Source organism: Gadus chalcogrammus, chromosome 11, assembly GCF_026213295.1.
Source record: "Gadus chalcogrammus isolate NIFS_2021 chromosome 11, NIFS_Gcha_1.0, whole genome shotgun sequence".
Taxonomy (NCBI): Eukaryota; Metazoa; Chordata; class Actinopteri; order Gadiformes; family Gadidae; genus Gadus; species Gadus chalcogrammus.
In genome coordinates this window covers 20,509,116-20,523,016 of record NC_079422.1, presented here as the reverse complement: position 1 = coordinate 20,523,016, position 13,901 = coordinate 20,509,116, and the positions used below count along the sequence as shown (strand labels likewise).

Sequence of the window (13,901 nt, the reverse complement as noted above, 5' to 3'; positions counted from 1 at the left end):
GTACCCGCCATGCCACTGCACAGCACACATGCGCCGCCTACGCCCACAGAGACACACACACACACACACACACACACACACACACACACACACACACACACACACACACACACACACACACACACACACACACACACACACACACACACACACACACACACACACACACACACGAAACACTCGGTCCATTCAGAGCTCTCTACATAGAGGGCGTCTATGCTGAGGGGAAGTGGGACACAGAGAGCTCACTGAGAGGATGAACTCCACTCCCGCTCCTCTCCTATCAGTGTTATCTCTATTTCTCCTCGTCCACGGCATCACACATGGACCGCCAAGCTAACAGCGTGTCAATCACAGAGATGCACCCGAGCACAACGTGACTGAGGAGAATACTACAGGAAAATTAAATAAATGTACCTTTAGTGAAATTATGAGTAGAAAATGACAGTAATGGAGAAAAAAAAACAGACAGTAATGGAGTCAGTATACCAGTGATTGTGACATATATATATATATATATACATATATATATTTAAACACTGACCACTGGTAATAAAATATAGGCTCCTATAGGCTTTTATTTATTATTATTATTATTATCTATCTATACCTACTGTACATGCACCTGTTGCGCAACAAATTTCCCTTTGGGGACAATAACGATTTTTGATGTTGAACATCCATAATACATTATAGACCCATTTGTGTAAATACTGACGCTTAGGAAAACAAGGCAATAAAAATCGTAACGGTTGCAATTTACAAAGTGAGTCAATATTTGAGCACCATTAGAATCATAAGCATGAATCCAATTTGAATACAGGCCCGGTCCCCGGGGTCTCCGGGACTCAACAGAGGGGCTGGAACCTGAGTCCAGCTCACCTCCATCGCCTAGGGGCCTCCGGTGCCCTGGCAGATGGCAGCTACCCCCCTGGCCCGCAGCTGATGGCTCCTTCCCCCACTGAGTGTGTGTGTGTGTGTGTGTGTGTGTGTGTGTGTGTGTGTGTGTGTGTGTGTGTGTGTGTGTGTGTGTGTGTGTGTGTGTGTGTGTGTGTGTGTGTGTGTGTGTGTGTGTGTGTGTGTGTGTGTGTGTGCGCGTATATGTGCATGTGCATGTGTGTACGTTAATGTATGTCTGTATGTTAATGATTGGTTGTTTCTATGTTAATGTATGTGTGTGTGTTTGCGTGTATGCTAATGTATATGTGTGTGTATGTTAATGTCTGTGTGTATGGTAATATGTATGCGTGTGTGAGTGTGTGTGTACACGTATGGTTATGTGTATGTGTGTGCAAGATGCCACCCACCCACTCTCAATATGACCCTAATTCACCGCCCTGTTCAGAAGCTGGAGGACAGATGGATGTTCCACTTGTCTCAGTCGTTCTCTCTACAGCTTCCTTCTTGCCCTCCTCCCTCTCATCATACTTTCCTTCACTTATTTAAGATTTGCCCTTGGGGACGTTGTGTGTTTATGTGTGCACTGAGAAGGGCGAGGCAGTGGGGTCAGGAGCAGAAAGGTTTAGTGAGGATGACAGAGTGCACACACACACACACACATAAATATGCGCTCACACACATATACACAGTTGCTGTCGGGGACCGGCTGTTTACACACCTGTCCCGAGGTCTCTGGCCAAGATTTGCGCGCGTGCGTGCGTGCGTGCGTGTGTGTATACAGGGGTCATATTTGATTCAAAGTTAAAGGAACAAAAGGGAAGTAAGTGTTATCAAGAGGCCAACTTGAGATAAAGGCTTGATTCAAAAGGTTCTGCTGTGTCGAGTTTCACATGAGAATATAGTTATTAATATCCAATAAGTATGTGTCCCTGGGTAGAACAATGAATGAATCGACCAATAGCAAGAACCTTCGAATGGAATGAAAAATGGAAATACACCTAATTATTTGTGGCAAGGGACATCCAGTACCAACAACATACTGTCAATAATATCGGTTTTGACAGAAGACAATAAAACGTGTAAAAAGGTTGCTGAAAATCCATAGAATGAGGCGCATGGCCAGAGAATAGTACACACTAGTGCTACACATTCAAATGAATCAGACTTCAATCAAGACCTCAAAGCATTGGCCCACAGACTCCATCCAGTCCTCCTAGACACACAGGTTTCAAGGAAGATTGAGAACGTCCCTCTTTTAATCCTATGATAACATTCCCATCTCCCAATCTAGACGTCAAATATAACTGCGGTAGGTGTGGGCATAAAACACTACCAAAATTGTAACCCTGTGGAGATGTGTGTGTGTCTGTCTGTGTGCGTTTGAGCATGTGTGTGTGAGAACAAAGGTGGCCTTTGTTGAGTCATTAACTGGCTGATGATCTGAGGCGTGTGTGTTAATGCATGTTGGAGGTTAACCACTAAAGAAAAGCGAGGCAAAGCGCCACACGTGCGCATACTTACACCCACACACACACACACACACATACACACACACACAAAGAACACAAGACAAAGGAAGCAGAGACAAGCACCCGCATGCAGATGAAAACAGACACGCCCTTTACCTAAAGGGCATCTGTCTAGACCTACAACCCAGGCAAAGTATCAACTGGTCAAAGACACGTGTGTGTGTGTGTGTGTGTGTGTGTGTGTGTGTGTGTGTGTGTGTGTGTGTGTGTGTGTGTGTGTGTGTGTGTGTGTGTGTGTGTGTGTGTGTGTGTGTGTGTGTCACGTACACAAGTGTGCACGTTCACACACACACTAGTGTATGTTTTAGAGATTACAATCAGCCCTCGCAGCATTAGATAAAATGGCAGCACAATGTCAGCAGGACGAATTTGAACCTAAAAAATTTCTTTGCTCCAATGCCCTTTTCCGATTATAAAAACAGTGACACTGTAGGAAATGACTTTCCCCCTTATAATGGATGTTTTGAGTTTCAGGTTAATCCCAGTCTGACGCAAGAATCACAAAAGAAGTTCCTCAACGCGGTGCAACACAAACAGAACTCCCAGGAGTCAAATATATCTCCCCCTGAGAGATTTTAACCTGCAACTAATCCCTATATCACATCTTAATAAACAAAAGGTTGGCCTTGGCTCATTTTACGAGCGACAAACACGCGTTTTAATATCATGTCCTCAGGAGAGAGGCAGAGAACTAACTCTTTCCAGTATAACCTGGTTCGTGTTTGTTCAGGTCTGCACAAACAACGCAGAAAACCATGCTTCCAACACGCAAGAGTACATACTCGAGTCTATTCCTAAAACAATGTGCACGCTGCAATGGTGCACCCCATCTCCCTTCTCCCCGCTTCACACCTTTCGCTGCACACGCACGCATATTATTAATTACTATGCTCTGTCGAGACATGTCCATAAAGTTTAGAAGGGCATTCTCAGTTTGAATTTTTCCATACGTTTAAGTGAAAGCAGATGGCTGTGGCGACGGGCATTTTAAACGGCGCTCCCCTTCGGTTTTATTTCAACGTGAATGTTTTATAGAGCACAACTAAACGGCCGGGTTAGGGAATCGTTGAAGAGCCCCAACAAAGACATGAGCGCCATAAATCTCAGACGGGCCAGGGAGGAGAGCGAGAATGGCACTAAATCTTCACAGTCCTTTGTGGCTCTGCAGCACGTGTGCACGTGTGTGTTTGTGCGAGGGAGAAAAGGGGGGAATGAAGGAGAGGGCAGAGGAGCCCCTAAACCCTGAACCCCTGGACACGCGGGGCAGGGAGAGGAGAGTGAGACACAAGTGGTTAATGGTGGAGGACTCGGGGAATGCTCTTTCATAGTGGTGAGGGGCCGTAGACTGAGGCAGGGCCGGGGCCCACTGGAACATAGGGCCAGCCCCGGGGTCTCGCCTGGCCTTTGAAAGAAGCGGTCTTTTGTCTGCTGAAGTTGCGAGCGCTCAGGGGTCTGTTGGCGGTGCAGAGCGCGGGGACTGAGAGCTGGAAGTGTGCTCCGAGATGCCCTCGAGACCGAGTTAATAGGGCGTCTGTTATGAATGACCGGGAGTGGCTGTTGAGAAGTTCGGAGATATGCGCAGAAGATGTACAAAGAGAGCCTTCTGTTCTGTTGTTGATGGTCAAGTGTTGTGAAGAAGATGGCCGCTGAAAATAATAACACACTGCCATGCTACTCACATAGTATCAGAGTACTGTGACCGACATATTTACACCCGTACATATTGACACCCTCTGGTGCCAAGTACATCTGGCAACAGTGAAGACCAGGGACTGACACCGTTCAAAGGGTCTTCATGGCCTTTCAACGAAGGCCCTGAAACTAGCAGAACAGCCGTTTCCCCGGGGAGAGCTTACTGGCTTATTGGGAGCACCCAGGTGGAATGGGAGAAGGAAAAACAAGACAGGGTTTTAGTGAAATACAGCTTGGGGGCTTATTTAAAACACTGCAGCTGGGGATCTGTACTTCAGACGACTCGGGCCTGTACTTTGCTGAAGAAAGAAAGTTAGCATTCATTCTTTTCTGGGCTGGCTGATCGTTTGTGAAAGGAGACAGAGAACATGGTTCATATTGAGGGGCGACAAGTTCACAGTGCACACATGCATGTGAAAAGTACACACAGGCACACATACACATGCAGAGTGCACACATATGCACGCACATGCACCTGCAGAGCAACAGTGTGCACGTTCCGACCGCCCCATCATGTTCTGGAGCGCCCTCAGCACTGGTGACCACTGGTCCAGTTAATGAGCTCCTTGCTAATGCAGAGATTTTTCTGGGTCAATTAGAACACAATCATATGACCCTGCTCCTCCAGTGCCAAACGTAAGCGGGCCCCATCGCCCCATCGCCCCTCTTACACATTCGTTGACCTCCCGACTTGATGGGAACATGTGAGGTACATGGATACACTAACTAACTTAGACCTAAACATGATTGAGAAACAACCAGGACACACCGACTAACTTGCACTTAAACATGATTCAGAAACAACCGGGGCAAACCAACTAACTTACAATAACACTAACAAAGTGACCGCTCTGTTTGAAGAAGGAAAAACAGGGGACCGCCTTGTAGTTCTGGAAAGTTCAGCGACGGAATTATGATGTTGGCTCCGAGCAACCCAGGGGCCACTTCAGGCTCTTCAGGGATTATATTGATCGTTTAGCTAGCTCCCGTGCGTCTACATTTACGTTTAAGGAAACAGAACGGACTGCAATGGGAGCTCAAAGTCACATGGGAGCATGATGGTTAAGGGGAAAACAATAAAATATGGTTTCTTTGACATCAGGTAACTTGTTCGGCCCTCTATCTAAGGCTCCCATCTTTCTTCCAGGATCTACCCAAACGCTGAGTGTATAAAAGTTGTGATTTTGAGTGATGGGCGTAGAAAACTGAGAACAGCAGGCCTTGTGAAACGACTATAGCAGAAACACTGCAACCCATTGAAGAGTCCTAACTGTTTCAGCAGATGCCTGCAGGGGGGCTTGACTTACGTCTGGAATACAAATTCAGGGCCACTTCAGAATTACCTACACCGATAGCACCATGTGCATTGTTGAATTACAAGGTTACGCTTTTCAAAGTGCTAGACATCGTTTTGTTTATTCACTGATCAAGCTCACAAGACCAAAGCAGCTGTAAAGAATTGCCCTTTTTTCGGCATGTCTTATAGATGGTACAAGTTTGAACTGGAGACACCCCTGGTCACCAATAACCCACTCAATCCGCCATGGTCCCCTGGCTTTATTGAAGGGTGGTTTTATATTATCATTACTCTCTATACAGTGAGCTGAACCTTGGAATAGATGGTAATTGTAGCTGCAGAACGGGCCGCATGTGTCTGCCATGTGTTGACCTCATTGCCGGCACACAATGACCGAGTGGAACCAAGTCATTCCTCAAGGGGAGGAGGGAAGTTCCAGCCGAGACAGTGGCCACTTAGAGAGCAGAAAACACCATTACTGTGTCCGCGGCCTGTGTGAAGGAGGGCTCACAGTGATCCAGGGGAGACGGAGTGGCGTGTGGAAGGACAAGTGTTGAGGTCAGAGAGTAATAACTACTGGCGAAGAGAGGTCGGAGGAATGTGGTGCAATATAGAGGACCTTAACTTGGTCGCAACCTACAAATTGTCAGATGGACTCTGCAGATTCGGTCGAACAGCAATGCCTACAATTACCATGAATTTACCCAAACAAGGATATGCCACGGTGAATGTAGAAATTAGCATTAAATGGTCCAAACTTCGGGCCTGCATGACTTTTCCTCTCAGGAAGAATTTGGCAACACCATTTGTGTTGCCAATTAGCATTAGCTAGCGCTAGCAAATTCTAATTGTTATTAGCATTAGCCAGTAAAAGTTATTCATCGCATGTAGAGTTATATCCAGCGTGGTGTTGGTAGCTCAGAACACCCCCAGGTCCCCCATTGGCTGCCCCTTCCTAGTCGGGGACCCAGGGGTAATTATGCCAGCATAGAGATGGCAGCTTACCCGTGCGAAACACTGGCAGCTCAACCCGTCATCATGGGCTCTACGTGTGTGCCTCTCACACCGTGGGCTTTGGTTAGATATTCGGCCGGACCGGAACGCCGCTGGGAGCTAGCCCAGCGTTTCCGGAGCACACTGGGAATTAGCTTCACGAGCTGCAGTCGGTTTTTAGGGGGGACAGAACCGGAGGCCTTGTTAAAAAGGGAAGAAGGAAATCCCGCTCTGCTGATGGGGCTGGGTGGGTTAATGAATAATTATGTATTTGCGTCATCCATACTTAATGTGCCCTGAATAAATACTTTCAGTCCGTTTTTGCTCTTGTAGGGTTTGCCATTATCGGGTTTCTCGGCGCAGTTAGAGGAGCTCTTTAGAACCGTTTTCCCCAAACCCGGGCGATTCTAAGAAGTACCCACAGTCACGCAGTTCACACCGGAGCCCCCACAGCATCTGACAAGCCCGGGCAGACACACACTGGGGCTGCTGACAGGGCCCTGGTGCATCAACACACTGACACATGGGCGCACGGTGGTGTAAAGGCATGCACGAACACACACACACACACACTGACACACTCACACACAGAGATATAAAGGCATGCACAAACACACAAACATAGAGACAAACACACACACACACAAATTTGCAAATTTGTGTACTGAACCCTTAATTATGTTTTGAATGGTGAGTCAGAGTAATTGATATAATTGAGGGTCTGATTGTGTGTGGCTTAGCATTTGTGAAAGAAAGAAAAGAGTGAAAGATATATTATGTACGGTCCCCTGCCTTTCTTTTTAATGCAATGGTTTTGTTAAGATGCCATCCAACCCGTTTAACACACACAACGGAGACTCAAGAGATAATCGTTATAGTCGCAACTTAATTTTTCTTCTTATTATAATAATCACCACCCCCATTTGTGTTCTACGGTGCTATAAATGGTCTGAGAAGGGCATGCTAATCTTTCTCCAGGATGTTGAGAAAGAGGAATCAAACACTGTAAGCCGTCTGGGATAAAGCATCTCTCCCCTGTGTTGACGAGTGGAGAGAATCCCTCGCCTCAGACCCTCATGCGTCCTATGAACCCAGGCACGGCAGGTTAGCGTTCTGTCTGCCAGCATAGGAGGAACCATAACACTGCAGTCACTGACACTTAACAGAGTGATACGGTTGGCCTCTGGGTTATGGAAACACTGGAATCGATGTTTGTATGTATTTTAATCTATACAAACATCTTTGTATTTGTATTTTGTATTTGTATTTGTATTTGACCTTGTATTTGTATTTTCTTTTATATGGAACTTTGATTCTGGAATAAAGTATTCACATATTCATTCACCAGCCGTTCAGCTGTGACGGACAGCTGTCACTTTGGCTCTTCTACCCTAACCCTTCCCTTACCTCAATCTTTCAGGTAGTGCTTAACCGACTTAACCCTCCTTTCCCTTTAGCGTCTCTTAAACGTATCTCGATTTTATACTATACACCCCAAGCTAAACACACACATTCTAAACACATGCCTGGCTGTTTCTGCCCTGACCCACTCTGTCTGTTCCACTTCCTAGAGCGGTGACCTCAGTCCCCCACACCCGTGGACGCTGGGCCAGCTGGGGCAACCGCGGTCGACTGGGTAGAATACCACACACACACACACACACACACACACACACACACACACACACACACACACACACACACACACACACACACACACACACACACACACACACACACACACACACACACACACACACAGGCATGCACACAGGCACACGCACACACAGAGACAGAGACATGCACACACACACACACCACTGGTGTACCGTAGGAATGGGAGACTAGGGTTAATTGACCTTACATAGACACAAACACAGACCCACACACGCAGAGTAAGACACATTGTACACAGAGAAAGAAAATATGATTTGCCCCAAAGCAGAGGGATATGGCTCAATAGAAGAAAGGAAAATGTAATAAAAAAACGGGGAATGCAGGCATGCTTAAGACCAACCGACCACATTCACAACCGTTTTAAGGGAAGTGTACGTTTGCCTGGGTAACGGATTAAACTAAATCAACTCATTTAATTGTATATATAACAACAATAATTAAACGCTCAGAGTGGGAGAAGCGCCAACCGTTTGTTGTGAAAACAGAGTAGAAAGAGGGACAGGAAAAACAAAGTGAAAGGTGTGTTCCTTCACGCCCGACCTCGACTGACGAGTGAGTGGACTTACTGCAGAGGGGGACAGCCCATCAGATCGCAAATTAACATACGCTCCCAAGATTCGAGCTAATCTTCCGCCGTGGGCCTAATGACCAATGCCAGCTTGCAATTCAACCCGACAGAGGAGCGCTCGTTCTCCCCGTGGGCGAGTGTGACGGCCCCTCTTTGTGTCTGTGTGACAAGCTGACATCATCTTCACCACCGCCTCACCTGAGCTCAGGTGCGTCTTAAAGCCTCTCTCGCTCTGGGTGTCCACTCACTCTTCTCTACGACGCGGTGTGTGTTCACGTGAGGTATCGTGTGGCGTCGCTTCTTGTAAAGCTGTGGTTTGCTGCAGTTAGGCTCCCTGTCAAAGCATTTCACATCCCCTCCAAAAGATAAAGAAATTATTAACGTGATGTAATGTCGTCAGTTGATTATGTTAGATAAATAGTTCTGTTTATTCAAGCCCTGAAGTGCTCGGTTGAAAAGCCCTTCTCATCAACGCAAATTGTCTTGAAAGGGGTTTTCTGTCTATCGTCACGCGTGGCTTTTGAGCCATCTGAAGAATATGGCTGATGTCAGTTTTTGTCACGTTGCTCAAAACAATCAATACACAACCAGAGGCACCAACATAAACCATGAAGCAGCCTGTCCATCACGTTAACAGCGGCCATTTGTGCAGATATACAGCAGAACTGAACGAAGAACATAAATAAAGGAGATGTCAGGGCCAAGAGCTCATTCTAATGTACTGGAACAGAAAAGGGCATCAAAGTGAGAAGAGTTGATTGAGGTTGGACCTGGGTCTTGTGGATTTAGGACTATGGACCCTGCAGAGGACAGAGTAGATATCAGGTGATAGATATTATAATGGCTCCTCTGCCCATGTATATTCCATGCCTAATTAAGCGTGCGTGTGTGTGTGTGTGTGTGTGTGTGTGTGTGTGTGTGTGTGTGTGTGTGTGTGTATTCATGCATAATATTTGTATTTGTTGGAGGTACAGGTCGGTAATCCATTCCAATAGACTGTGGATAATAGAACACAAAACAAGGATGGAGTACTTTGTCCGGCAACTTATGTCCTTTCTCTGGGATTCAAAACATTCTGTACATGGCATTCCAGTCCTTTTATTCCACTAAACCCTTTTATATCCTTGGGAGGCAGTCAGAAAAGTGAAAGGCCCCCGAAATGCATGCATTTTCAAGGAAACACCTTTCTTTGTGTAGAGGAATCTCTAGCTAATTCGATGCCCAACCCAATCTCTTTACCCACAAATGATGCCAAGGAAGACTATTGTTTACTAAATTGCATGCAAGAAAAATCATTAAAACTGAATGTTGACCTAGTTAGAGTGATACTTTGCCTGTGGGCTGATGAAATAAACCGGTACAGCTCATTAGTAGCACGCTAGCTGGTATGCTGCAGTAAAGTAGAACTCCCTGTAACTATGCTCTTATAATAACACAAACGCCGGTCGTAAGTGCTGATTGCTAATATACTTTAATAATTAATTTATATATTTTATAGTCATATTTGTTTGTAAACTACCGTTTGAAGCTATCACAGATTGACGATTAGCTAGTTGGAACATGTCTTGCCACACTTCTTTATGGTATCTAATTATATTTTATTACCGGATGAATTTATTTAGCTTCCAGTGCAAACTTCTGATAACTAAGAACAAGACTGTTTATCTAGTAGGCCATAAAAGGATATTATGAAATGATCGATGTTTGTTGCATGGTAAATTAGGGTTAATAAAAATTGGATGATATAAATTGTTGATGTTGCACTTTGACGATCTGTATCTGAATCAGGTAGTGATGTTAACATATTTGATCTGTTGATAGTATTAAACTGGAGGAAAACGTGTCTCTTGACTTGTGAAAGAAGGTAAAATAGCCCTAGAAGACTTTGGCTGTGTAAGAGAAATAGTGCGCTAACTAATTTAAAAACACCTTTTTTTTAATTAAAGGAAACCTTTCATGGATACCTAAAATCGAATTGTTCTTTGTCTTTGCTTTGTTTTTGTTCCTCCTTTCAAGGACTTAAGCTGGTCTTGTGATCCTTCTAGATAACGCATCAATAAACATTCAAATGAACGCAGGCTAAGAAGACGCCAAGACATAATCCTTTAGTTAGCAAGCTTGACGAGAGTCAAAACACAAGAGGGTTTGAAATTACCTTAAAAAAAAAATACTACAAAGAAAGATGGACACTTTGTTCTCATTGACAACTGGTGGGGGGGGGAAATTTGTAGATATCTTATCTCTGGTTTCGTCTCTTTGAACGGCTCTCGCATGAAGCTCCTATGGGGAGCATGTTGTTGGCTGTCTGGTGGCAAGTAGCACTGTGTGCGATGCAGGACCTCTGTGCTTTGGGCTATCTGATCTCCTCCCAAACTGGGCAGGTGGCTTCAGAACATAAAGGCAACTGTAACCCTCAGGAACACGGGCACACACATGCACACACATCAACAAACACGCAGAAACTCACCAGCCAACAGATGTGATGTCTTTGTGAAGTAATCCTCGCGCTTTTACTTTGAAGTGAACAATACGGTAAGCTGATCTTTACAAAGCTAAAGTAACCGAAGGCGATCCGTCGTTTTGCAAAACAAGAGCGTGTCAAGATGATAAATTATTTATTTAATTTGTCTGTCTCTTGTTCCATCTTTTCCCGAAAACATTTGTCTGCTGGGGGCCTCGGCCGATGACGTGAGATTTCAGGCCGAATGAAAGTCCAGGGGCCACAATCCCCCGAACTCTGTGGAGGTTCACAGAGAAAGTTGGAAATCTGTGCAGTTAATTTCTAAGATGTTCAAACGGTGAGGGTGATTCTGTCATTACATACCAATCGTCCTAAGATTCTGCACATGTGAACAAGCTTAGAGTCCCCACATAAACTCCCTTAGTTGTTGCTAGGAATACCTATAATTACCTGGATTTCTTAATGAACCAATGGCTCACTCAGAATCATGAGTGTTTCTGTCGTTCATTTACAACAGGAAAGTTAAAAAAAGGCTAAAGTGGCGAAAAGGTGGACGACACCGATTATATTTGGAAAACATATGTGTTTTCCGATTAAAGCGCACCTGACTTCCGATTGTGATAAGTGTTTTGGATATGCAGTTCATTTGAACCGTCGCCATATCACACGACTTCTAAATATGAGAAGGCGTGATGTCTGGGGTGTATATATAGATACTTATTATCACCTCACTGGTGTAACTATACATCAGTAATTCTGTGAGAAACCCTGAGAATCGCAACACCGTTCATTAATCCGGTCCTGCTGTACCACCTAATGATACTAGGGGTTTAAAAAATACCCTGAATGTAGAAATTAAGCCTCGGTTTACATCAATCGCAGCAGAAGCATTGGTTACTGAATAAACTAGTCACTACCTACCACAGTAAGTACGACAAGCAAAGTCACTTGACATTGTTTCAGAAAAACGGCTATTACATGTTTCACCAGAATCTGTTGTTTAGCCTGATTTTAATGGATGGTTACTGTTGAAGACAGACAAAAGGGTAATTGCGGAGGATCAGACTGCTGCTATAAAACAGATCACAGATGCAGTGTTAAAATTACACTCTTTTAACAAAGGGCTCCTTGCACATTGCCTCTGCTATTCTGCCAGACAGTATGACAGCAATTACAATGTTCAGCTTCCACAACTATGAAAAACTGAAATCATTCCACTAATTCCCATACCCCTATCAGTGCAAATCAACCCGACAGAGTGTGTCTCTGGTTGTTTTTGCCTGTGTGCAGGCATGGGCCATGAGACGTCTTGTCTCATGTCTGTGTTTGGGTTGGTGTAGTACAACAGTGATCCTCAGACTACTGATGACATGATGGGGATAGAATGTCCTAAATCCGCAGCATAGTCCATCCTACAGCATATACAACAATGCCCTCACATTCAGAGTTGTAAAATAAACCCTTGTACTTGTGTCAAACCAATCAATCATATGCAACTAATACAGCAAACCTGGTCAGTGCGCATAACTGCTCTCCTCCACTGTATTGACTGAAGCCCTGACTGACTGAGCATGTTTAGGTACACGTTTGGGGTGTGCTGAGAGAGAGAGAGAGAGAGAGAGAGAGAGAGAGAGAGAGAGAGAGAGAGAGAGAGAGAGAGAGAGAGAGAGAGAGAGAGAGAGAGAGAGAGAGAGAGAGAGAGAGAGAGAGAGAGAGAGAGAGAGAGAGAGAGAGAGAGAGAGAGAGAGAGAGAGAGAGAGCAAACGAACAACAGAGAGAACGAGAGGGACATAAATTGTTAGATGAACGATGAACCGGCCTCATCGTTTTAATCAGACACTTAAACACGACGTGACAGGAGGCAGAAGTCTGTGCGGTGCCTGTCGGTGGTGTGAAGTGATGAATGCCTGCGTCTGTCTCACCTCCTATTTATAGAACAGAGCGGGGTGTCAACGCCAGGGAGAAGGAGAGAGCGATCTAATCGCTCGGGCTTTGTCTCCCTCCAAATCTCTCCATCTCAGCAGCGGCTCCCCTCAAGAACGTGACTAGCGTTGAGCCGGTCGTCATTCCGTAGAAAATCTGCCAGGTTGAGGTAAAGCCAGACTTATGTCCGATTTTTATATATTTATATATATATATTATTTATTCACATGCGTGCGCGCAAACATGCAGTGAGTTATACTGAGCGAGAACTTCTGTGAAGGGTGAGCTTGCTCGAAAGGCACTCAAACGCTGGCAGGGAAATGCGCGTGATGCGCCATGAGAGTGAGTGGAAATCCATTTAGCGCTGACCATCGTGCTGCCTCACCAGCAGAGCCGCCGGGTCAGAGACAGGGACGCTTCGCTTGAAGGATAAGTGGATGAGTTGCCAGCCGCTTGGATACCACACACTCATATACACACACCGACCAACATATGCACTCACACCGAGACACACACACACACACACACACACACACTTTTCCTCATCCCTACCTCGTGAGTTGGTAGCCAGGTCGGCAACTTTCTGGAAGGCATCTAGGAAGGCCGCTGCAGCAAAAACTGTTGCTCTGTCAAAGAAAAGGGGAGAACATAGAAAAGTTAAAAAAAAAAAATCTCTTTTCCTATGTAATTCAATTCATTAAATCAACAAAGATGACTGTGTGCAGAAAAGGTCACGGTAAATGGGTACACACACACATCCATGTGCAACAGGGTCAGTGGTCTGCAATGGCTAGTTCACAGCGGTGATGACATAAGGTTGGGGTTTGCCTAGCCTTGGGCCAACAGGACAATGTTTTTACC

At 45.3% G+C, this 13,901-nt stretch overlaps 1 protein-coding gene across 5 annotated transcripts in view; it reads right to left on the bottom strand.

Annotated features, from left to right (window-relative positions):
• LOC130392307 (protein MTSS 1-like) overlaps window positions 1-13,901 on the bottom strand; it is a 64,922-nt gene that overhangs the window by 42,461 nt on the left and 8,560 nt on the right. For all 5 annotated transcript variants that reach the window (XM_056602799.1, XM_056602801.1, XM_056602802.1 and 2 more), the window contains exon 3: window positions 13,593-13,666. In XM_056602799.1, coding sequence (XP_056458774.1) covers window positions 13,593-13,666 — 74 coding nt within the window. The remainder of the gene's footprint in view (window positions 1-13,592; window positions 13,667-13,901) is intronic.